At 34.4% G+C, this 24,804-nt stretch overlaps 2 protein-coding genes, 1 long non-coding RNA gene and 1 pseudogene across 6 annotated transcripts; 3 read left to right on the top strand and 1 right to left on the bottom strand.

Annotated features, from left to right (window-relative positions):
* The first annotated feature begins 1,213 nt into the window (after window positions 1-1,213).
* Window positions 1,214-2,329, top strand: LOC143548203 (uncharacterized). The gene is made up of 2 exons (XR_013137909.1): window positions 1,214-1,319; window positions 1,633-2,329. It is a non-coding gene; the product is annotated as an uncharacterized LOC143548203 (long non-coding RNA).
* Window positions 2,330-4,334: 2,005 nt separating this feature from the next.
* On the bottom strand, window positions 4,335-6,081 carry LOC143548201 (F-box/FBD/LRR-repeat protein At1g13570-like). 2 transcript variants are annotated; one of them, XM_077039431.1, is made up of 4 exons: window positions 5,385-6,081; window positions 5,211-5,318; window positions 4,958-5,128; window positions 4,335-4,922 (listed from the first exon to the last, which is right to left on the bottom strand). In XM_077039431.1, exons 1-4 carry the CDS (start codon window positions 6,012-6,014, stop codon window positions 4,617-4,619), a joined length of 1,215 nt encoding a protein of 404 aa, XP_076895546.1. In that variant the 5' UTR covers window positions 6,015-6,081; the 3' UTR covers window positions 4,335-4,616. The 2 variants fall into 2 exon arrangements, with proteins under 2 accessions (XP_076895546.1, XP_076895545.1); XM_077039430.1 differs by having other exon boundaries at window positions 4,637-5,101.
* Window positions 6,082-10,674: 4,593 nt separating this feature from the next.
* On the top strand, window positions 10,675-13,361 carry LOC143548205 (F-box/FBD/LRR-repeat protein At1g13570-like). Of its 2 annotated transcripts, none has more exons than XM_077039434.1 (5): window positions 10,675-10,768; window positions 11,354-11,985; window positions 12,052-12,159; window positions 12,244-12,402; window positions 12,495-13,361. In XM_077039434.1, exons 2-5 carry the CDS (start codon window positions 11,380-11,382, stop codon window positions 12,762-12,764), a joined length of 1,143 nt encoding a protein of 380 aa, XP_076895549.1. In that variant the 5' UTR covers window positions 10,675-10,768; window positions 11,354-11,379; the 3' UTR covers window positions 12,765-13,361. The 2 variants fall into 2 exon arrangements, with proteins under 2 accessions (XP_076895549.1, XP_076895548.1); XM_077039433.1 differs by having other exon boundaries at window positions 11,335-11,985.
* A 2,253-nt stretch (window positions 13,362-15,614) lies between these two features.
* LOC143548206 (F-box/FBD/LRR-repeat protein At1g13570-like) lies at window positions 15,615-16,881 on the top strand (annotated as a pseudogene). Its single transcript, XR_013137910.1, has 4 exons — window positions 15,615-16,287; window positions 16,361-16,468; window positions 16,558-16,716; window positions 16,807-16,881. The product of XR_013137910.1 is annotated as an F-box/FBD/LRR-repeat protein At1g13570-like (transcript).
* Window positions 16,882-24,804: the final 7,923 nt, after the last annotated feature.

Here is a 24,804-nt window from a genome sequence, read left to right as displayed (position 1 = left end):
ATGTCAGTTAATGGATAACTCAGTTCTGGCAGTTTCGGTTAATTGAATTTAAAAGTTGTAACGAGTCAGTTGTGGGTCAGTTAATCATGAATTTAGGTTTAGCTAAAAATAATTGCATCTTAGTTGGACCTAAAAGTTTGGACTTGAAGTTTTTGACCATGGAATAAAGTGTTATTATATGTTTGTATATATATTAGTGTATTAAAAGTTGCATATAATCCATAATATTATAATAAACTTCATATAATCGATACGGTTTAATTTTCACAAGCATAGAAACCTTGTTAACCATAACCAACCCACAATTGTGGGTTTTGATTCGGTCTCATCGATTAATTTGATTATGGGTTCATTAAATCGGTTTATGTGCATCCCTAGTTTTGCTCTATACCTTTAATAGCCTTGCATCTAACAAAGGTCCCGTGTTCGACCCCAAACACCCCCTTCCCCCGCGTCCGCTTCTAATGTTTTCATTGCTCCTCATTTCTCTTCTACCTTTTTTTTTCTTTCTTCTATTTCGCTTTTTTTTTTAATTTAAACTCTTTTTAAGCTACTTTACCACAACTTTACTTTTCAGATTTTCTCTTTTAATTGTAATATCGTGATAAACCTACCAAATGCCTGAAGTATAGCACAAATGAACTTTTATAGGATTTGGGTTTTCTTTTATTGTTTAACTTAAATTTAACTTAAATAATTCTTTCTAATTTTTATAATGTTTTCCCTTGTATTAATGAACTAAAATTCAATTAAAAAAATTCAATGACATCAAACATGTGTCTAACCCTTCTAGACATACTATTTGACATTCCGTAGGGCATAGTGGACGAGAATGAGAGGGAGATTAGGGGATCCCCCCCCCATTCTCCTCTTTGGAGAAGAGGATTAAGAAGTGAGGCCATGGATAAGTATTTCTCGATTGAAATATGGTGGGCCCATCTTAGTTTTATTATTTTTTTTATATATAAACCATTAAAATTGTGATACTTCTTCCCCCAATCTCTTCCACACCATTAAAATACAATCCATACTTTCACCGACTTAGCCTCACGTGACAAACTTTTCTCCCATTCTCCCCTTACCGATACGCTTACCATAGTTTTTCTCTTTCTTTTTAATCTACTGTAACAGATTAACAGTACACCAAAATTGACCAAATATATATATCTGATTCTACTCCAGCGTGTTAAATATCTAACATCTGAAATTTATTTTTAAGAAAAGATTTAACTGGAATATTAAAAGCGAATTAGATCTCATGAAGTGAACTCATCTCATCTCTGGACCTCAACCACTGCACCCTAGATCTCATCTCCAAGGTTAGTTCTTTCTTTGACTTTAGATCTATCTGCTCCTCCTTTTATTCTCTTAATCCTCTGTTTTTAAGTAGATCTGAACATCTATGTTTTTTGTATCTTCTATGATTCCATCGTTCTGTTTTATGGTCTTAATTGTATTTTCTGGTACTTGGAATTGAAATTAGAATATATTTTTTTTTTATCTTTGACGGATTTGTTTGATTAAACATAGAAAATTGGATTTGTTTGGTATGGTTGATTATATTTTTATTTTTATTGGTTAGATTTTGTGTTATCTTCATATTGAATTGATTTAATAATTTATGTTTTATAGGCCCAATCCCAACTTGCAATTCTGATGGAATTCAAACCAAGAAAAAAGAAAAAGAAAACAATAAGAAATGCTCTTCAGTTATGGAATCGTGATGTATTTCTAAGCTTCAAAGAAGATGGCGCATACAAGACGTGTGTGGATCATCTCTACGCGGCTCTTACAAGTTGACTCACCTAGTCGTGCGGAAAACACCACCATCATGTATCCCTTGATGGTATTTCCAATAAAATCCGCCACCAGTATGCCGGATCACATGATTGGTTTGGAGAGGGAAGTCGGATAATAATCTCAACTAGGGGAGAGAGCCGAATAATAATCACAACTAGAGAGCAGGGACAATCGTTTATTTATGATAGCTTGTTAAATGAGGTTCAAAATTCAAAGTTCAAACACAGAGCCGAATAATAATCACAACTAGAGGAGGGAACCGAATAATAATCACAACTAGAGAGTATGGTCAATCGTCAATTAATATTAGCTTGTTAACGATGATGAGACTATCAAGTTCTTTTGCAAATGTGTACCAAGACTGCCTACAAGTAGAGGCGTACAACAAAAGAAAGAAGTTCTTGAAAATTAATCACCCATTAGTTTTTGTGTTAGATTACGATATCTAATTGAATATGAAGTTTATGTACATAGATGTTTTTGTTTGAGATAATGATATATGATTGAATATGAAGTTTATGTACATAAATATGATGTTCCTCATGGCTTGGTTATTTGATTTGATTGTTTAGATTTTGTATGACGTTTTTTAAGTTTTATAATATGGTATAATGTTTGATTGTTTAGATTTTGTATGACATCCTTTTCAGATTTTATAGTACAGTGTAATGTGCATAACAAGAATGATAAAAGGTTTGTAGCTAAAAGTTGGTTTGTGGTACAAGAGGTTTGAAGCTATTTAAAGGGATTTTTTTTAGTCAAATGTAGCTAGTTAATTATTATTAATATAATTATTATTGATTAAAAATAATAAAATAAATCAACCCACCAATCAAAACCAACATTTCCCCCTCCATAGCGCCTAAAGCGCCCCGGGGGCAGTACGCACATGGTTTTCTTCATTGAATATAATTTTGGTTTATGTTGTGCTTTTCTGTTGATTGGAAGCTGACCATGTTGAAGAATGTAGTTTGGGGATGGGTTGAGATGTAGAGAAAGTGAAAGGTGCGAGCATTGGTTGACAGACCATTCGACGAGCCAAAGCTTCCATGTTCTTTACGCTATTAACGTTTTCAAATTGTGAGAGATGGAATTGCGCCTACCAAATACGTAATTAGTTGCGAAATGGCCAACTTTGTGTATTAACTGTGAACTTGAAGTATGCTATCTACTTATCGGAGTGAACATATCTTTTGCTTCCTTATTGGATTTGATGTTCTTAATCACTACCTGGTATGCTCAAAGTGGGATCTTCCTAAAGTTTAAATGGTTTTGACGCATGCGTATATATTCATGAAGTAAACACATCAGTTCGGTTAGTTTGGTTTTGTAGATGTGTGTATCGCGGTTTGGTTTTCACCTAAAAACTGTTGATCGTTAACCGATAGGTTCGGTTTGGTTAATTCGTTTTTGTAGATTCATGTAAGCATAGTCTAACCAAAAAAGTCGGTTATCAAGTAAAGAATTATCCCACCGTTGTTGAATCCTTTTCTTTAGTTATTTCAGTTAAGTTACTTATGGTTAGACTATTCGTTTTCTACTCATCCTAACACCTGAAACAAATTGACCATTTTTAAAACAACATAATGTGTCCAATTTTGTCAAAACCCGTTCCGACTAAAACTAAAATGCGCATTTCTTAAAAGAGACTTGTTTTATTTAAACCCCTTCTGACCCATATATTACCCGACGTGACCGGTCAGTTTTGTTAGATATAATTATCACAACCTATAAAATTCACTTTGTTTAGATAAAAATGAAAATACTAACCGATAAAAATGATAAATATAAACCGATTAATATCGATACTTGTATGCTTATATTGTTCATCCCAAATGCCAATAAATATCCAAAACGTCTTTAACAGTTGCAGTAAAAAAGTACTGATTAACAAAGATAAAACGGTGTATTTACGATCCCATGGTTAATAGCCCATGCTAGATATTAAAGCTCGGGAACTGACGATCCTAACTAGCACGATCTGTTCACCATTACAAATCCACCGTCTTGTCTTTGTTCATCAGTTCTTGTTTTCTTCAATGATTTGATGTTTTGGGTACATTTTAGACATTTAGATTGAAAGATACGACACAAGTATTTATATTTGTCAATGTTATTGGATTATATTTTCATTGTTTTTAAAAACAAAAGGTGCACTTTAGAGTAGAAGTGTTCGAGTCAGAGAAGGTTCCCGTTTGAAAAATGGTCATTGTAGTTTCGAGTTAGAACAGATTTTGACAAAATTGAACAAACGCCATTTTAAAAATGGCCAATTTGTTATTGTGTTCGGATGAGCAGAAAAACAAACTAATTAAACCGTAACCAAAAGATGAAGTGACCGAACCGAGATAACCGAAGAAAGAAAATTGTTAAATGCTGATTCGGTTTGTTCTTCTTTTTCATCGATAACCAACATTTTTGGTTCGGTTTACTGAACAGTGATAAATACATATACAAAACCAAACTAACTGAACTGATAGATTAACCGAACAACTACTTATGTAAAACGAACCGAAGCGTTATATAAATACATCTACTAATTCACACTACTCCAAAATTCATGACCTTCCTTCTCATGTGTTTACTTCTTAACCATTTAAACTTGACAAGTTGGCAGTTTCACAATTAATACACAATTTGCAGTTTTCAGTCCCCATCTTAACCCAAAACAACCCTTAAATTTATATTAAAATCCAAAACAGCCCATCGTTAAGATTGTCAGGACTAGCTACCGATTGCGTGGAAGTCAAAACATCCAAAAGGAGTTGAACAAAAACATTAAAATACTTAATTCTGGAAAAAAAACCTTGAGCGGTCTAAATAATGTCAATTTCTACCATGGATGCGCGTGGAGCGCGCAAGAGAGCTTTTAACATAATTGATTCCTGATCCTTCGCAACCTTGGTTGTTATGCTCACCTTTTTAAGCTTGGGTGACCTAGACAAGATAAACTTCACAAACTCTAACTCAGCCTCCAAATTTTTTAAATTATTAATCTTCAATTCATTTAGATGCTCCAACCAAACGCCTGATATATGCTCCAACCAAACATTAGTATAATATTTTTCAGAAAGATATGTTGGACTAATCTGTAGAGAAGAGTCATTATATTTTGTGTAAGTGTATGGCATGAGATTATAAAAAATAAAAATAGGATACTATTTATAACCTTTAGCTCAATCTTCTCCAAGTTCGGAGAGTTTTTTATCAAAACAGCAAGAAAAGTCAATCCATAGTCATCAAGAAAAGTTATTTGTTCGAAACAAAAGGATTTGAGGTGGATTAGTGAGGTTGGAAGCTCCTGTGGAACCAAGTCTGAAACAAACCACTTGAACCATATATAGACCAAAACAATGATCAACATCCAAAGTAAAAAAAAGATCAGTTATGTAAAGGTGAATAAATATTACCGGAATAATATTACTCCTAATAGCAAGATGTTCAATCACAGGTAAACACTTGAATAGCTCAATCATGGTGGATTTTTCAGGTCCGATTATATTTTTTGCGAGCATAAGCTGCAACAACTCATTATACTCAGATAAGTTTCCAAATTCCAAGAGAATGAGTAAGAAGTTACTTACCAAACTAAAGCTCTTAAGTGATGGAGAGTTAGATAAAAGATGTAGAAGAGTTTGCATAGAGATCCCTACACATTCCAAGGATAAGCTTGTAAGGCTACCAAATCCATTGAATGTCGGTTGATGGTCAATGTCACACCAACTAAGATCTAGATCCGTTAAGTGATGCAATGAGAAGAAAGACACGGGTAATTTATAACTCGAACTCTTCCAAGGTTCATCAAACCGAAGTGTTAATCTATTGACATTATGGTCCCTCGACAAATGAAGCATTACTTGATCAACTTCATAATATGGGTAACCGAATTTTGAATAGTCGTCAGTTACATAAATGGTAAGGGTGAACTCGTGTATATGATCCTGGCGTAGTAACATAATTTGGTGTATAGCACAGAAAAGTTTACTTGTCTCCATCATTTGGTCTCCATATGGGATACAAAACACGAGTTTAGGAATTGTTGTCCATTTGTACCTCCATTCTTTTGAGAGGATACTAGTCCTTGCTGCCTCTTTAATTGATACGAGACATAGGATGGTCTCTATTATGGTTCGAGGAAGTGTGGTGATTATATCCACAGGTAAAGGTTTAGCTTTAGACAACCCTTGAGCTTTAGTCGAACGTTTAGCTTTCATCTCAAGGTGTTTTTTGTTGAATCGATGCTACAGCATGTGAAGATCAATTTAAGATAAACTATATTAGCATGCAATGGCATAAAGCACAATAACTTTACGATTTATAGAAAAAGAAAGTACATATATTGGTGTAGCTATGCTTTTGCTTATGATCAACTTATAAAGAGCACCACAAAAAAGTTTTTAAAAAAGATAAAAAAGAGTTTTACTACTACTTCTACTAGAAGTTAAAACGGACGGTAAACTGTAAATACATATCGAGGGCTTCCGTAGAGTACCTTGAGTCGAAGAAATTAAACTGTAAACGCTGTGAATGATTACAGATCCATTTAGGTCTAAGGGGGTGTTTGGTACAGAGAAAAAGAATGGGAAGAAATGGAAATAGAAATGGGAGAGAAATGGAATTGGAGAGAAATAGAAATGGGTGGAGAATTGACAATCATTTCCTTTGTTTGGTACAATAGAGAAATGGGTGGGGAAACGGGAGCAGAGACGTGATTAGGGTTCCGCCTCGGCATCATCATGGTGGAGAAATGGTGGCTCAGAGACGCGTCGCAACACCGCGAACGGAGTAGAGCGTCATCATCATCGCCGCGCAACATCAACACCGCGATTTAGGGTTCCGCCTCGCAACACCGCCTCGCGATTTAGGGTTTCGTTTTGGCTCAGAGACGCGAACGGACGTGGCTGCGGCGTCGGCCGCCGTGCCGGACGTCGGCATCATCATCACCATCGCCGGTCGGAGCATCATCATCATCATACGCGAACGGAGTAGAGCAGAGACGCGATTTAGAAGCAGAGAGAATTCCATTTCTCTTCCAAATAGAGAGAATTGGATTTCTCTACTTTTTGCCTACACCCAATTCTCAGAGAAAACCAATTCTCCGCCCAATTCTCCGCCTAATTCTCCCAAACAAGAGAAACCTAATTCTCCACCCTCAAATCTCTCTACCAAACACCCCCTAAGTGTTGTTGTGATGATATAATAATTAACTTAAAAGGATAAGGTTTTCTCTTATGTTGGGCTTAGATAAAACCTAAATGTGGGCCCAGACGAAAATGTTAAGGTTGTTTGTTACCTGAATAAAACTTTTTTTGTGAAACTTAACCGAAACTAAAATGGTTTGTTTATCTTTGTTTAACTAGTTTGAGGCCCGTGTATTACATGGGTAATTATTGATAATTTTAAACTTTGACCATTAAGTGAAATACAGTCAATAAATTGATCATATATTGTTAATACAATTACAATTAAATTACAATTATAGAAATTACATAAATAAGATTACACAATTATGTTACAGATAGATAAAAACTTCATTTTACACTACATTTGTGATTGTATTAGTTAGTATACATTGTTTATCAAAAATCAAAATCTTTAGTTCATGTCTGCTTGTAACTCTTAATAAAGTAACATATAGGCTTGTTTATAATTCTTGATATAACTATATATAGTTGACCATGTGACAAAAAAGGTTCTCCAAGTACATACCAACTCTAGATTAATGATAATATATATCCATCAAATCAATAAAAAAATATTCATACACATAAAATACCATAGCTAATTTTAATCAATTAATATGATGTCATTTGAGAACATCTGCTCATGTTTATAAAAAAAACATGATTATCTCAAAAACCATATACCTGAACTTTGATAATATAATCATCCTTAGAATCTTTACAATTTGAAATTGATTAATCATGATAAATTTGTTGTCATTAATATTCTGTGTATGACAAATTTTTAATTGACTTTATATTTTACATCTAAAAATTATATAATCAAGCAATATAAAAACCAAAAATTCATAACAACTAATTTGTTTATTTCATATGAATGTAACTGTCAGGAAAATGAAAAAACATATTAACATTAAAACCATGTTCAAATAATAGTTATTATTCTGAGTTAGAAGAATATTAGAAGATTTAAAGTTGCATAAAGTGAAAGTAGTGATTCTTATTTATAATCGTTGAAAGTAGGGCTGTCACTTTTACACGTAACATGAAACCCAACCAAGAAAATCCGTATTTGAACCCAAACTAACCCGACGCGAGAAACTCAAACCCAAGAAAATACTAACCCGAACTTAATCCGAAGTAATTCGGGTTGGTTCTTGGGTCCGAATTCTAGGTTTCGGGTTAACCCGAAAACTTTTAGTTTTAAAATCATATGCATTGTTATGTATAGGCTAAGCCTTAACCGCTGACGTTATCAGGATTTAGTCCAAATCGATTGTTCTCATTCCACATATTATGAATCGAATGTTTATTGTTTATTATTTTGAATATAAACAATAATAAACACTTTAATTTAACACTTCAAATATCACTAATCGTCTGTTGCCAATCCATATGGAGAATACTTATTATATGTAGTAATGTATTTAGTTGGACCCAAGTATTTTTATTTTTTATTTTGATAAGTAAATATAAAGATTGACTTTTTAATGACAGGTGAAATAAGATAGAAAAAAAAAGCAAAATTTACACAAATAATTTAAAATTTAAGTTTACCAACAATTTTATCAACGTACAATAATCCTAAAAAGTATTAATCAAATTAGACAAGTTTATCTATTTTATATGTTATTTCTACTTTAAATATATCATTTTCTGTACTTATTTATTACTTTTTAATTTACTATTAATATTATTCGAAGTATTCTTATATTTTTTATTTATTAAACTTAATTTTATTTGTTTATGTGTTTATTTACTTTTATTGTTAAATTATAAATAAATTTAATATGTATATATATTTTTTTTAACTATTATTGTATATTTTAAATATCCAATACTATTATCACTACCTTAATGTATTTATTTTATTATGACTAATATTTTTTATCATTTAATATTAATTGTATCTAGTTTTTTTTATTTCTTCAACATTTAAAATGTTCAGTTGAATTTTGTCTTTTTATATTATCTAATGTATATGAGTTTTGGAGCCGAGGGTTTCTCTGAAAGCAACATCTCTGCTCTTTGGAATAAATGTACGGTTAGCCTACATCACACCATCTCCAGACCCTGTTTATAGCATTGTTATTTATGAGATCTTACTAGGTATGGTTGCTGTTGTATTTGTTGTAATAGTTAAATGCTACACTCTACAACGATTAACTATTAATTTTCTATATCTAACCAACAAGCTATCAGTCCGTAATAAATGATATATGTATGTAAACATATAGCACGTTTCATACAAATTAACGGAACCTACTAAGAAATACCAATTCTATCTTCCTAATTTCCACAATTACAAACCACAATGTTATCAAACTTCACTTCAAATTTCTATTGAAAAAAAAGGAAAATTGCTCATATATAGGTTGTGCACTATAAGACCAAGAGAAAAACTAGAGGCGATTTTCAATAATATAACGGTTGAACGCCTGCTATTATTGAAAAACCAAAAGGAATTGAAAAAATATATCGATGGTCATAGTATAATACATGTAAAATAATATTTTGTAATTATATAGATAAGTATACATCCCCATATGGTTTATTAGGCTATGCGTAGCAAATGTGCTATATTGAGGGATGATTTTTGACACGCGACACCACATTAGAAATAGGGCGATTTTTATTGTACGTAGGGTATATTGGTTTGTAGCCCAATATTGTCTCATCACATCGATCACACACACATTACACACATAATAATAAACTATTATTATTTTCAAATGCATTTTCAGCGACAAATGCATATCCCCACCCCCCAGATACCCACCCGCCCTAAAATCGCCGAGAGGTGGCAAATCGCCCCATTACATTTGGTCTTAGATATAACTTAAAACCTGATTATTTTCATTTGTCACATAGAATATTAGCAATACGAAAAAAAGGCATACATGTAACATGACATAAGTTTGTCTATAAAGTTTTTATTTAGGAGAATGATAATACAATATGAATATGACATGTACAAACCATCATTTAAATATATTAAGCTAATAGCAAACTAGTGATGAAATCGGTACCAGTATTGATAGCGAGAGTACCACGTCAAAAATACTAATACCGAAAATCATATATAAACCGATATTGAAAATGCTCGGTACTCGGCACAAGAAAAAAATCGATAAAATACTCGCAAGGTACCAATCCTGAAAACTTAAATATTGCATTCTTGAGTTTTTTATTTAAGAGTTTGGAAAAGAAACGATAAGAAAGTTTTTCTTTTTTCATTCTTGAGTTTTTTTAAAAAAAGAAAGAGTATGGAAAGAAAAGTCAGACCTTTTTTTAAAAAAAACTTTCCAGCCAAATATGACATGATTGTGAAGGAAAATTTACATATCATTACAATCTCAATTATCTTTTTCATGTTGCTATGGGAACATAATTGTAAAGTTACAATTTTTTTTCTATCTTTTCTTTTCGATTTAACTCAAGAATATAATTAATAATTTCTTTTCTTTTAACTTGAGAATGCCTTTTAAATATATAATTTTTTTTTCTTTTATTCTCCTATCCAATCTTTTTATTTTTTTTTTACTTATATTTTAAACTCAAGAATACAGTTAAAACATGAGCAGTATATTAGTACAAAACTAACCTGTTCGAGAGTGGTTAGCGGTACCATTTGCTAGTCCATGTAGAAACCCAAAAGGGAAAAAAAGAAAAAAAGTAGGAAATGATAATAACAGGGAGAGGTGTCGTGGCAAAAACCTAAATCGATTTGAGTTATTAAGCCGTGCCGATTGGATCGGTGTTAATAGTTTACCCATCGATTAAAGGTACGAAATCTATATACTTTATACTTTACTGATTGCATTTTATTTTCAATTTCTCATCCATTTTAAGCTCAGAAATATATTGTTGTTGAAATCGATGATTGTTCAAGTTCACTATTGATGTTGTTATATTTATCATATAAGTTTTTAGTTGTTTTTGTATACTTAAAAAGATATATATCTTTAACGACCCTAAGCTCGCCTCGAGCTCGTGTAGTACCATTAACCGGTGAAAGCTCGGTCGTGTTGTGTAAAATTAATACATTGAAGTCCGAAAGATGAAAAACTTAAAAATACACAAGCTTTATTTGAGGCTTGGGCTCGGCTTGGGCTCGAAAAAGCTCGGCTCGTTTCAAGTTTTTTATCGATCTGAGCTCGAGTAACGTGCGAACAGATTGGCTCGTTTGCACCCCTACCAAATACAATACCCTAAAACAGTTAGTTGATGTCACAAAGTTAACAGAGTCTGTTACAGAAACTTCAACTTTTGTTGTCTATAAGATAAACTATTGATATCTAAACTGGTAAGTAGTGTGCTAGCATGGTTTGTTTTATATTAATCTTTGCAGTAAACTTACTTTTTTGCAGTGTGGATCCAACAAATACGCTTTGAGATGAAAGCTAAACGTTTGTCTAAAGCTCAACAACTGTCTTTGGATATAATCACCACGCTTCCTCAAACCATAATAGAAATCATCCTATGTCTTTTACCAATTGATGAGGCAGCAAGGACAAGTACTCTCTCAAAGGAATGGAGGTACAAATGGACCCGAATTCCCAAATTTGTGTATTATGAATATCGCCCATATGAAAGGCAGACGGATAAACTTTTACGTGTGATACACCAAGTTATGTTACAGCGCCAGGATCCAATACAAGAGTTCACCCTTTACATATCTGATGTTCACCTCTTTTCGAAAGTTGGTCATTACTCTCGTGAAATGGACCAAATAATACTTAATTTGTCAAGGAACCATACGGTCAAGAAATTAGCACTTGAGTTTGATGAAACTAGTTATAATTCGTATAATTTACCCTTATCCTTCTTCTCGCTGCATCACTTAACGGAACTCTCTCTCCGCTGGTGTGATGTTTACCGTCAACCAATATTCAATGGATTCGGTAGCCTTACAACCTTATCCTTGAATTTTGTGAGGATCTCCAGTAAAACTCTTCTACATCTTTTGTCTAATGGTCCATCACTTAAGAGCTTCAATCTGGTTAGTAACGTCTTACTCATTCCTTTGGGCTTTCGAAAGTTTTTTAAATACAGTACGCTTTTGTAGGCCATGATCGAGGAAAATATTATCGGGGATGAAAAATCCACCATGATTGAGCTATTTGAGTGTTTACCTGTGATTGAACACCTTACTATTTGGAGGGATGCCATTGCGGTAATATTTATCCACTCTTATATAACTTAAAGATTGCTTTTGCTTTGGCTTTTGATAACTGTTTTGGCCTATATATTGTTCAAGTTGTTTGTTCCAGACTTGTTTCCAAAAGAGCTTCCAACCTTACTAGTTCACCTCAAATACTTTTGTTTGGAAGGAATGTCTTTTCATGACGGTTATGGATTGGATTTTCTTGCTCTTTTGATCAAAAGCTCTCCAAACTTGGAGAAAATCGAGCTATGGGTAAATAGTATATTATGCCAATTTGTGTCTTGTTTGTTTGCATTCTCATGTAAAAATACATCTATGTGAAAAGTATTGACTTTTCTATGCAGATTGATTCAAATGAATATGAAAAATATCATTCTGATGTTTGGTTGGAGCATCTGTCAGAAGTTTGGTTGGAGCATCTGATTGAACTACAGATTGTGTATATTAGAAAGTTGGATCCCGAGTTGGAGTTTGTGAAGTTCATCTTGGCTAGGTCTCCCAAGCTAAAGAAGTTCCGCATACAAAGTATGGTTGAAAAGGATCAAGAGTCGGAGATGTTAAAAACTCTCTTGCGTGCCCCTCGCGCATCTGCGGTAGTGATCGATGTTTTTTAGATCACTCTAGTTTCTCCAGAAAAGGTCAAGATTTATGATCGTAATCTAGAGTTTTGGTATGGCTACTTGTTTTTTTTATAATGTTTCTATTAGATTCTTTTGGATGTTTGACTTCCACACAATCATGTACTTCCAAACTAGCCCTAGCAAACATGACTCGACTATCTAACTTTGGGATGCTTTGGACTTTAATATAAATTTATGGGCTGTTTCGGGTTAACTATAATTATCAAGCGGTTAGTACGGGCAGATTTAAAAGTAGGAAAAGAGTAAGCAGGCCAGGATGGGTAGAAATGAAAAGGCAATTGGGTCAGGATGGGTGAGCGAAAACTGCCAACGTTGTGTATTAATTGTGATCTTGAAGTATGTACTTACCAGAGTGATCACATTGCTGCTTTACTGGTTTAATGAGTAGCATTGGAGCTGTTATGGAAATGATGTTCTTTGATCACGTGCTGTTACTGGTTTGTAAGCACATCTCACCTGGAAACGCATGAATTTAGGAGAAGTGTGAATTGTAGATGTATGTATATACAAGCTCCAACATGCATCAACACCTTATTCTTACCTTAGGCTCACAAAAATAGTAACATTTAACTCCTCGTATTATGTTTTGATGTTAAGATAGTGGTTTTATGTAATTTAATTTACTTAAATAACAAGGCCTTGCAAATAATAATAGTAACAGCAATAGTAATAAGCAACCCCACTTTTTTTTTTTTTTTTTGCCTTTGTGGATCTAAATTAAAACTACCGATTCGTTTCATCTTCACTATTGTGGCACTCGTATATTTTTTATTATTTTAATGGGTAATGGGTGTTTGTGGGCTAAAGTTATTGAAAAGGTGATGATTACGCTTGACGATTCAAAAACCAATTTCTTCTAAGCTCTAGACCATTAAGAGTAACATGTATCAGTTACAGAAGTGTGAATAATGAGTTTCTGTTTTGGCTTTTCTGCTTTGATGAAGTATACTATAATTTGGTGGCATATCAATTTGGTTGATGGGTGTGTTTATACATACATCTCAAACTATAGTCTATAGGCATGTGAGTGAGCCTCATAACTAGTTAACGTTTGTTTGGTTTATGTACGAAATTTGGATATAGTCTCATTTTGGTATGTTATCTTTTGGTTCTGTTATTGTATCAAATCTAGGGTCCCTTCTTGGTGTTATGAATATTTTTTGAGAAAATTCTTAAATTATCACAAGTGAGGAGAGAGATTCAAAAAATGTTCATTTTTAAGAAATTCACAAAATAAGCCGTCCCCAATTCCATCTACATAAGGCTGAGGGTAATGGGGGGGTGAACGGGGGCGCGGCTGTTGATGTGGCTCGCGAGCACCGCTACACCCCTCAAGTGAGCCGGGGCGCGGTTGAGCCCCGTGGATGGGACCGCGGGGCATAAATAGCCGTTGGAGGGTTTTGTTTTTAAAAAAATAGCCGTTGGCTATTTTAATGTTTTTTTTTCAAACCCATTATAAATAACTACCCCATTTTATAACAATAACACACCATTCTTACTAAATTTCTCTCTAATAATTTAAAAACCTCTCTAAGTTTCTCAAATTTAAAATCATGTCGGGCTCGAGTTACGATATATCAACACACAACCGGAGCCGGCTAAACCCGCAGAACAATCCCAAAAAGGTAAGGAAAAGAAAACCGGAGATGCGGGATTGGTGAAGCTCGAGATAAAATTTAACGAATTGTAAAGTACCCTCCTCTCAATTAGTGAAGCTCGACATACAAAAAATCGGTTAAAGAGTTTGACATTCTAGCTAAAGACTTTAGCCACCTACCGCTATCCGACCAAGCGATAATGGAGGAAGAAAATGATCTTATTCGAAGAAATTGGCGGAAAAAAATTATAAACGCTATTTTTATGTATTTTAAATTTATGTTTTTATTTTCCTTTTTATTTATGTTTTAATGAAGTATTTTAATTTATAATTGTGTGCATAAATAAAATATAAATAAAAAACTGGATCAAGCCTCGGATCACCTGGACCACTACACCATCTGGGGCTTGGTTGATATGCTTGATCCAGTGTCATGTCATCGCCTACGTGTCGGGTTTGATTGGATCACTTGGGGCTCAACCAAGCCCCATTACCCTTAGCCTAATGAGATTCAAAGACCAATAAAAACATACACGTAGGCATCCAAACTCATCTTCACGATGAGTTTGACCTCAACTTCATCTTTGACGATAAGTTTGGATGCTACATGCCAGTTTCTCATTGGTCTTTGAATCTCAACTTTGAAGATTGGTTTTGGAAGGGTTTTCTACGTGAAGATGAAAAGACCCGGGGGGGGGGGGGGGGGGTTGGGGAATTTTCTTTATAAATAGGTTATTTTGGAAATTTTTCATGATAAATTAATTGAATCAAATAATATATGTATTTAATTATGGTATGAAATAACTTTTAAGGAAAGATCAAGCACAACTCATATAGGCTTATAGCTAGGCTCAATCAATTTTTGTTAGTGATATACACATAGAATGACGAGTGATCATACCTTCAAATAACTTGAATTGTTTGTGTAAATTCTTTTTTTTTCCCCATCTTATTAGGAACGAGAAAAGCTAAAGGTTAACTTTGTAAGGAGTGTAATGGGGTTTAAGAGTTAGAAGGGTGTAATAGGTAAATCAAACTCGTTAAATTAGAAATATGGACGAAAACCCAAGATTATTAAAATTCTTGTCGGAAATGTCAGAAACTTTCCAAGTGTCAAGTTTTAATTGGTTGTAAAATCCCGTCGGTTATAATACCAAAGTATCGGTTCAGTACAAGTTTTAATTGGTTGTAAAATCCCGTCGGTTATAATTCTTTTTTGCAGTATCCATACAACAAAACACCCTGAGATGAAAGTTAAAGGTTTGACTAAAGCTAAGCGTTTGTCTAAAGCGAAACGTTCGTCTAAAGCTAAACCACTGCCTTTGGGTATGATTAGCGCACTTCCTCAAACCATAACAGAAGTCATCCTTTGTCTTTTACCAATTAAAGAGGCAGCAAGGACTAGTATCCTCTCAAAAGAATGGAGGTACAAATGGACCAAAATTCCCAAACTTGTGTTTTCTTACGCACATTACGGAGGGCAGATTATCGAGGACACATATAAACTTTTATGTACTATACAACAAGTTATGTTACAACGCCAAGATCCAATACACGAGTTCACCCTTGCCATTGATGAAGTTCACCCCCCCATCAAAAACTGGTTACCCCTATCATGAAATTGATAAAATAATACTTCACTTGTCGAGAAACCATACTATTAAGAAATTAAAACTTATCTTTAGACACTCCGATGATAATATGTATAGTTTACCCTTATCAGTCTTCTCGTTGCATCACTTAACGGAACTACATCTCTGTTCATGCGATCTTGACCATCAACCGATAGCCAATGGATTTGATAGCCTTATAAGCTTATCCTTGAATGCTGTAATCATCTCTAGAGAAACTCTTTTACATTTTTTATCAAAATGTCCATTACTTAAGAGCTTCAGTCTGGTAAGTAGCTTGTTAGTTGTTACTCATTCTCTTGGGCTTTCGAAACTTTTCTGAATATAGTAAGTTGCTGCAGCCTATTCTTGGAGATGATGCTATCGTGGATGAAAGATCCACCATGAGTGAGCTATTTGAGTGCTTACCTATGATTGAACATCTGACTCTTTGGAGTGATGCCATTCCGGTAATATTTATTCACCTTTGTATAACTTATATATATATATATATAAACTTTGCATGTTGATAATTGTTTTGGTCTATATATGGTTCAAGTGGTTTGTTCCAGACTTGGTTCCACAGGAGCTTCCAACCTCAATAATTCACCTCAAATGCTTTCGTTTGGAAGGAATGTCTTTTCATGACGGCTATGGATTGACGTTTCTTGCTGTGTTGATGAAAAACTCTCCGAATTTGGAGAAAATTGAGCTAGAGGTAAATGGTTTAGGCATAGGTGTATCCTGTTTGTTTTATTCTCATGCCAAAATGCACCGACACAAAATTAATAAATTCTCTTCATTGCAGATTGATACAGATCATTATCTTTTTAGAGAGATAGACTACGACCCCGATGTATATGAAGAGTATCATTCAGATGTTTGGTTGCAGTTAATCTAATTTGGTGTTCAATCAATTGAAATAAACCTTCCTTGCTATTGGTTTGTTGATTGTTGTGAGTATTTTATATAAGTATTTTACTTTAATAAAAAGTTCAAATATAATTCTCTATATAACAATTACTATTTGGGTCTACACTGATGTACTGTTTTAGTATGCCTATAGTACAACATTTTAAGCATAACCATGTGTTCGCTTTTTAGGCTTCCCACGGTGTACTCCACATCAGCATTGGTTTTGCTACTGAGAGAGAACGCCTGTCTCTGTTTGGATGAGAGTCCAATGGATTTTTGGATATTGGGATTGCGTTTTGTGAAATTGCAGTTAATATTTCATGCCTTTTGTGATTTCATTTTAATTACAGAGGCTGTGATTATTCTCTTGGCGGTCTTCTTACTTAGCTTTTTATTAGATCAATTTGTACTTCATGTTTCCCTAAAACACCATCAGGGTTTGAAGCTTTGGATTGGATATATCTAAATTCTAAATTATGTCTGAAGTTTCATGCTGTTTGTGATCACTTTAGGAGTCAAATCTGTGATCAAGCTGAATCAATTAATCAGTCTATTAATTGTTGCTGATTATTAAAACTCTACCGGTAGACAAGAACACGCATTAGAGGCGAACATCTCAAAACGCATTTGAAGTACCCAATGATGAGGTTTAGCAGCATTGTTAGAGCATGTATGATGGTCCCTGTAGGAACAAATGGTCCGGAGTTCTCTATTGAACGCCTTTGATCTTGCAAGTTAGGACATGGTATGCTTATTTCTCTTTGATAAGAGGTAACTAGTTACTACTCTACTAGTTACATTATGAGAGTTAAAAGTGATTTATAGGTGACAATTTCAACATATATACCAAACTACCAAAGAATGGGTCAGAATGAGTCGTGTTCTATCTCAAGCGGCCCGAATAAAAATAGCTAAAAAGGGAATGGGTCAAAGTGGTCAGACGGGGTGAGCGTATGTCATGCAAACTCTAATTGATACGCATAATATCCTGTGTCGTTTTATTTAACGGTTTACATATTTTTGTAATAATAACATTCCTTGTTTTTAAGCACAAGTGATGTATTATCTTTATGTATTTTCAAGACTTTTGTATAACATTGATGAGGCGTGCTTCAGCTAACCTCCAGATCGACTGCTACTAGGTTGGTGATGTTTTTATTAGGTACTTGATTGTCACAAGATGTAAACTGGTATCTCATGCTTGATTTTTAACCTAAGTTGGTGATGTTTGGAGATTTATAAGTTCGTGGAGCAAGATTCAACCCATGTTTGCGTTTACATTTCGTGACCTCTTAGAAATGCATAAACAACCCTGCTAAGTGTCAAGAAGAAGGTTTTACATATCATCATAATGAGGGCTTATTGGTGTTCTTAGAAGTGGTGTCTAAAGTAATGGAAGATATCAAGTTTTTGAGTTTTCTTTAGATAAACAATAGGTCATCTTTTAAAGCTTTGAATTGAACCAAGCGATGTAAATTTTTCTTTTAATTTATTTTCTTTTAATTTTGATTGTATGTGGTTGCTTTTGGCTCTAGCATCTTGTTAATTTGCATGATAATGAAAGTTGAAGTAAAAAAAAACTAGGCTTAATCATCAATTACTATTATAAACCAGTAGAATGACCAATGATCATAATTAATTAAATTTCAAATAAAATTGCATGAAATATTTATTCTGTCTTTATTTCACCCATCATTAACAGTGGCGAAGCTTGGACAAGTTTGTCGGAGGGGGGGTGGGGGGGCGCTCAAATTTTCGGCCAAAAAGGGTAATGTATTGTGAAAATCATAAACTCGGGGGGGGGGGGGGACTCAAATTTTCGTCCAAAAAACGGGTAAATTTACACTACGTATACAAATTTTCGACAGAATATCAGAAAATATACATTACTAAGCGGAAAAACCGGAGGGGCGGGGGGTGGGGGGCACCCTGACCCTAGTGAAGCTACGCCCCTGATCATTAAAAACTAAACTCCTATAATTACTTGTTGTAAAATCCCATAAAATCTATGTTTAACAATTTTAAAACCTCAATCATGTCACGTATCTTTATTATCCACGTATAAATTTTTGTGATGACAACTCACACTTTCTAACTCTTTTCTTATATTAGAGGGGTGGGGGCGGTCTGTGATAGCCACCCATCATGCGTTATAGAAACAAAAACACCGCCGTCGGTGATGGTCATCACGCGTGATGGGTGATCAAGCGTGATGGCCATCACGTGTATGGAACCAAGAAATGTGAACGTTCGGGATTTTTTGACCGTTGGGGGGGGGGGATTTTAACAAAAGAAAAATATTAAACAATATAAATAAACAACCATTTCAATCTAACTCAAAACCAAATCCAACTCAAAACACTCTCAATCTTCTACTTCATTCAAAACTAAAAAATATGGAAATTCCGAGCAACTTGGTTCCGTTAGACACCGATAACTCTTCGTTTACGGACGATGACATTGCCGAATGGTTCCCGTTGTTATATAACGAAATTGAAGGCCCGAGCCGTCCAAAGAAAAAAATGGTGGATCGTGGTTGTATACATGCCCACGAAGTACTAATGAACGACTATTTTGTGGAGGACCTGAAATACAATGACGAGACGTTTAGGAAATGGTTTCGTTTGCCGGTATCTTTATTTTTAAAGATTGTAGCCGACGTAGAAGCAAGTGCAGAATGGTTTCAAGAATCTTACGACGCGATGGGCAAACAAAGTTTTACGACGTTTCAAAAATGCACATCCGCTATTCGTCAATTAGCGACAGGTAACCCACCCGACTAATTCGATGAATACTTACAAATGTCTCAGAGAACTTCACGTGAATGTATGCAATTATTTGTAACGCGATTATTAAATTGTATGGCAAAGAGTTTCTACGAAAACCAACAAGACACAACATCATACGTCTTTACGCCGCGCATGAGGCTAGATGGCATTTTTTAGGGATGATTGGTAGCATTGATTGTGCACATATCGAATAGAGGAATTGTCCATGTGAGTTTCGAGGGGCGTATGTTAGGGGTGATATCAAACGACCGACCATCTCACTTTAAGCGGTTGCGTCAAATGATTTATGGATTTGACATTCTTATTTTGGTGTTCCTGGCTCAAACAACGACATCACTATTCTGTACACATCACCGTTATTTTAGAGCGTAACAGATGGTACCACACCTTTCTGTCCGTATTTTGTCAACGGGATATTATAAACGTGGCTACTATCTTGTCGATGGTATCTACCCGCAATGGTATGTTTTTTGTGAAAGCCTTTTCGTTTCCTGTCGAGGACAATGAAAAGGCGTTCAAGAAGTTGCAAGAATCGGCAAGAAAAGATGTCGAGAGAGCTTTCACTGTCTTAAAGGGTAGATGGTGCATACTTAGTCGACCGGTTCGTGCAATGAAAAAATCCACGATCTCTAGTTACGTATATGCATGCATCATATGACACAATATGTTAATAAAAGAAGATGGACGTGCAATTTCTTCAGATTGGGTATCGGATCCTCCTACTCAAGTTCCCGTTCCTGAGGATGTGCAATTAGACTTGCGGGATGAGAATATTCACCATCGATTGAGATGAGATCTAGTTGAAGTTATAGGTTCTTTAGGTTTGGAATTTTCGGATTCAGACGAGGAGTATATTGTTTATTGTAACTTTTATTTTTTAATTATAATTTTTAAGTTGTAATATGTTCTAGTAAAATATTGTTTTTATTTATTAAGTTGCAAAAAAAAACCCAAAAAACTCATCACACCACACCACCACCCCCACTAAATTCCATCACCAGTGATGGATTTGGTTGGGGTGAGGTGTCACCATACCGTGATGAATTTGGAATCATCCCCTCCCTCCCTCCCTCCCTCCCTTTGGATAATTTTTTTTTGAAACCATTAAACTTGAACACTCATAATAAAAAAAAATAAAGTCTTATACAACACATTCATACGGACTGATCAAAGGCCCTTTGGTTGAAATCTAGGAATATTACTGATTCTTCTAACCAGTGACGGGCCAATATTATTTTTGTGGGGGTTGAGAATTTTTGGGGGTCGGAAATTGTTAAGGGTTGCTAAATGCTAAATATTTGCTAAATGCTAAATATATATTTTTCCGATTTGAGTTGGATTAGTGTCGGATCACATGATATAACCAATACCTTTTTTCCAGCTTTAATTTTAAGAAATTGTTTCGTTATATTCATATTTTCTAAATTTAATAAATTAAAATTTACAAACAAAACTCAAATCAACCTATAAGTTTCAAATTATGAGTAACAAAATATTCCAAAGTTGACTATAGTATTAAAAAATCAAGTAATCTATCAACCGATCGATGGTTTCAATTCAATTGTTATAATATATTTATAATAAAGCGTTTGTGGTCTCTGTTTAATCATGTTCATCTTGTTCACAATATGAGAAAACCATATACTCATATGGTTTCAACATCGAATGTTCTAATATAGCTTTGAGATTAAGTAACTTTGACATTTGGTGAAACCTTTTACAGACAACCGATGATATTTGGTGTTTCTATAAACTCAACGATTGAGTTTTTAGTTTAAAAAGTTGACCTGTGTGTTTGTGGGGAAGGCACTCACCGACTCACTGGCAAAAATATATTTTATAAACTAAATTTATATATGCTCTTTGATTTGTTCCACATATTTTCATTAAAAAAATCATGTGATAAAGTCATGAGTACACTCTAACCCATCTTAATTTCAATTATGCTCTCCATCATCTACTTTAACCCCTTTTAGCCCCACCTCATCCAATAAAATGATTTAACCTCTCTTAACTTATAATTGTTAAACCTTAGACAAGTGAATCAAGAACATCAAACACGATTTTGCATAAAACGTTTATGTGACTCTTTTCATTAATAAGAAAAAGGACAAAATACTTTCTACCACACCAGAAATAAGCATTTTGATGGGTTTATATAGCACCCACAATTCTAATCATACTCAAACTAGGAAACTCAATCATACTAGACTTCTAATTTATTTAATAATAAATAAAATATAACTATGACACCAAGTTATTCAACTTGATTCCTGAGTTTTGGATCTCCACCAAACCGCCCCTTAAGATCTTCCTTACCACCCTTATACTTTTCGTATTAACCATTCGGGTCCTTCAAGTTGGGATTGCACCAAGTTTTACACTCCCTCTCAATACCAACCTCCATTGTTCCTCCAAGATCCTTCACACCTTGTAATGCTCGCACTTCCTTGAGCTTGATTCTTTGATAGACTTTATAACACTACCTGCGGGATTCTTTTTCCTGTTGACAAATAAGCTAGTTCCGAGATTACCACTATTTAGAATTGCATCACCCGTTTTCATATGGGAAACAACTTTTGCTTTCTCAGCTTCATGACTAACTATCATGATACTCAAAGCAATTCTTCCATCTCCACTTGATGCATGCTCCCTCTCGAACTTAACTCCTTTATTCGTTCGTTCATTCGGACCACCCGAACTTTGCATGAACCTCATGCAAACTCCAACATCAACTTTGTTGGTTTGTTGATCTTCAACTTCTTCTATTCCATCATGGCAACCCGTAACATGAGAGGGAGCTACCTCCTCGTGCACTTCTTCCAACACGGTTTCTCTCTCGTCTTGTTCGGTTACTGTCAGGGTTACCTCTTGATCAACCGTATTTTCTTCTTCAACCATGATTTCCTCATCATCTAGATTCAAAATAACAATAGATGATTCCATGGTTACCTTTAACGGCGACCAATGTTGCAAAAGTCGCTAGGCGGTCCCTAGTCAGCCGACCCCCTTGGAGGGAGTACTCGGGGAGTACTCGGAGAGTAATCGGACATGACAAAATAAAGAAAATTAACTTTTGGGTAATATATATATTTCAAATATCATAAGTTTACTAATATTTGTAACAAAATAAGTGAATATCAATATAAATAAGAGAAATACATTTTTAAATACTAAATTATTCTAAAAATTGTTAATCGTTAATTAAAAAAATGACATTCGTTCTTTAATACTATGGGTAATAAGTCTTATTACCCGCGTTTTGCGGTAGGGATGTGACAGGAAGTTGGTTGGTATCAGTACGATTTGTTACGATAAAAGTTTTGTCACCAAAGCTAAAAGTCTATAAGTTTTTATTGTATGAGTGTAAAATTTGTGTGCAATTGTTTGATGGCTAGAGTTGTAAGGCTAAAGAGTATTGTAACAAAAGTTTCATTACTAAAGTTGAAGGCCAATAGATAAAGAGAAAATTATGACCCCCCCCCCCCCCGCGTGTAATATGGGCGGGATACCCCTGAACCAATGAATCTTAATTTGCGTGTATTGAACCACTATGCCCCCTTCCATCAGTTGACCCATGTAATGACTATTATGCCCTTTTCAGTTGCACAATTCGGACACCTGTGGTAATAAGAATTTAAATTTGTACCCAAAGGCTTAATTCCCTCTAAATTTTAAATTACCCGTTTTAGTTTTAAGTCTTCAACCGAACGAACACAAAAACATCGAATCGAAAAACTAAAAATCATTTTTTTATAGAGTTTTCACCCAAACGAACACGAAAACATCGAACCGAAACACTAAAAATCAATTTTTTTAGAGTTTTCACCCGAACGAACACGAAAACATCGAAACGAGACACTAAAAATCAATTGTTTTAAAGTTTTCACCCGAACGAACACGAAAACATCGAACCAACGTGATACATAAATCCCGAACGGGCTCAAAACTCATCCAATATTATCAAACATCTAACATAATATAATATCCGAATATTACAAACATCGAGCAAAACGCCTGAATAAATTAACTAACTAACGATGCATCGAGAAAATGCTAACAACAATAGTAAACCGATGACATAATAAAAAAACTAATTAATTAAGTCACCCCCTCCGGTAGTCAATCCAGTGTTGAACTGCTTGAACCTGAACACGAACCGACATGTGTGCCGGTTCAATCCTGAGCCGCAAAGAAACTACTACATTAAAATTACTGAATGATTAGACTATAAATCAATTTACAAGACACACTATTCCAATCGGTAACGGTATTTGGATCCATTGGCTGTTTGATTGACTTTTATCGACGGTGACTGAGAAGGCGACAGAGGAGACTGGAGCAGCGGTGGCGAACAACGTCGACGAGCAGAGGAAGAAAAGGAAATTGGGAGGAGGTTGAAGAGAAGAATAAAGATTGAATTGAGTATAGAAGAAGATTGAAGTCAAATGAGAATGGATGGTGTACCTGGTTTATCCAACTAAATCCCAAAAGGTATACCAGAGTCTAAATTACCCCCATATATTGTTAACAGTTCAAAACTAACGGAAGGGGGGCATACTGAGCCCACAACAAAAATCCAGTGTTTCAATGCACGCAAATTAAGATTCAATGGTTTATGGGTATCCCGGGGGGACAAATCATAATTTTCTCAAAGATAAATGGTAAGCTAAGTGGCAAAACTTTAGAGGCCTAAAACGAAATAATTGTAACTTAGGTGGCTAAACTATAAAGAACTAAATTAAAACTCTAAGGTTCAAAAAGTAAATCTTTAACATTATAGTGGTAAAACCATGAAAAACCAAACTTACGTTATTTATTACATATAATATAAATATTAGAGCAGCATTTGGAGAAACCCTAGCTCCGGATTCAACCAATCTTCACTCAACGTTCTTTCACAGTTAACCGATTTTGTTCGACAATCACTTTGATCGGTTCAAAACTCAACTCAAGGTACTCCAGATTATTGTATATGTGATTATTGATTATCGGTTGATTATGTTTTCAATAACATGGAATTGAAATCTATTAACCACAAATTCAAAAAACATGGAGTTTATTACAAAATACAAACTGATATTTACATTAACTGATTTTGC

The sequence above is a fragment of the Bidens hawaiensis genome, unplaced genomic scaffold (assembly GCF_021521415.1).
Source record: "Bidens hawaiensis isolate Kalapana, Puna unplaced genomic scaffold, B.hawaiensis_p1.1 tig00014938_1, whole genome shotgun sequence".
NCBI classification, from domain to species: Eukaryota; Viridiplantae; Streptophyta; class Magnoliopsida; order Asterales; family Asteraceae; genus Bidens; species Bidens hawaiensis.
The sequence above is the reverse complement of the archived record's forward strand: the minus strand, read 5'-3'. Positions and strand labels throughout refer to the sequence as shown.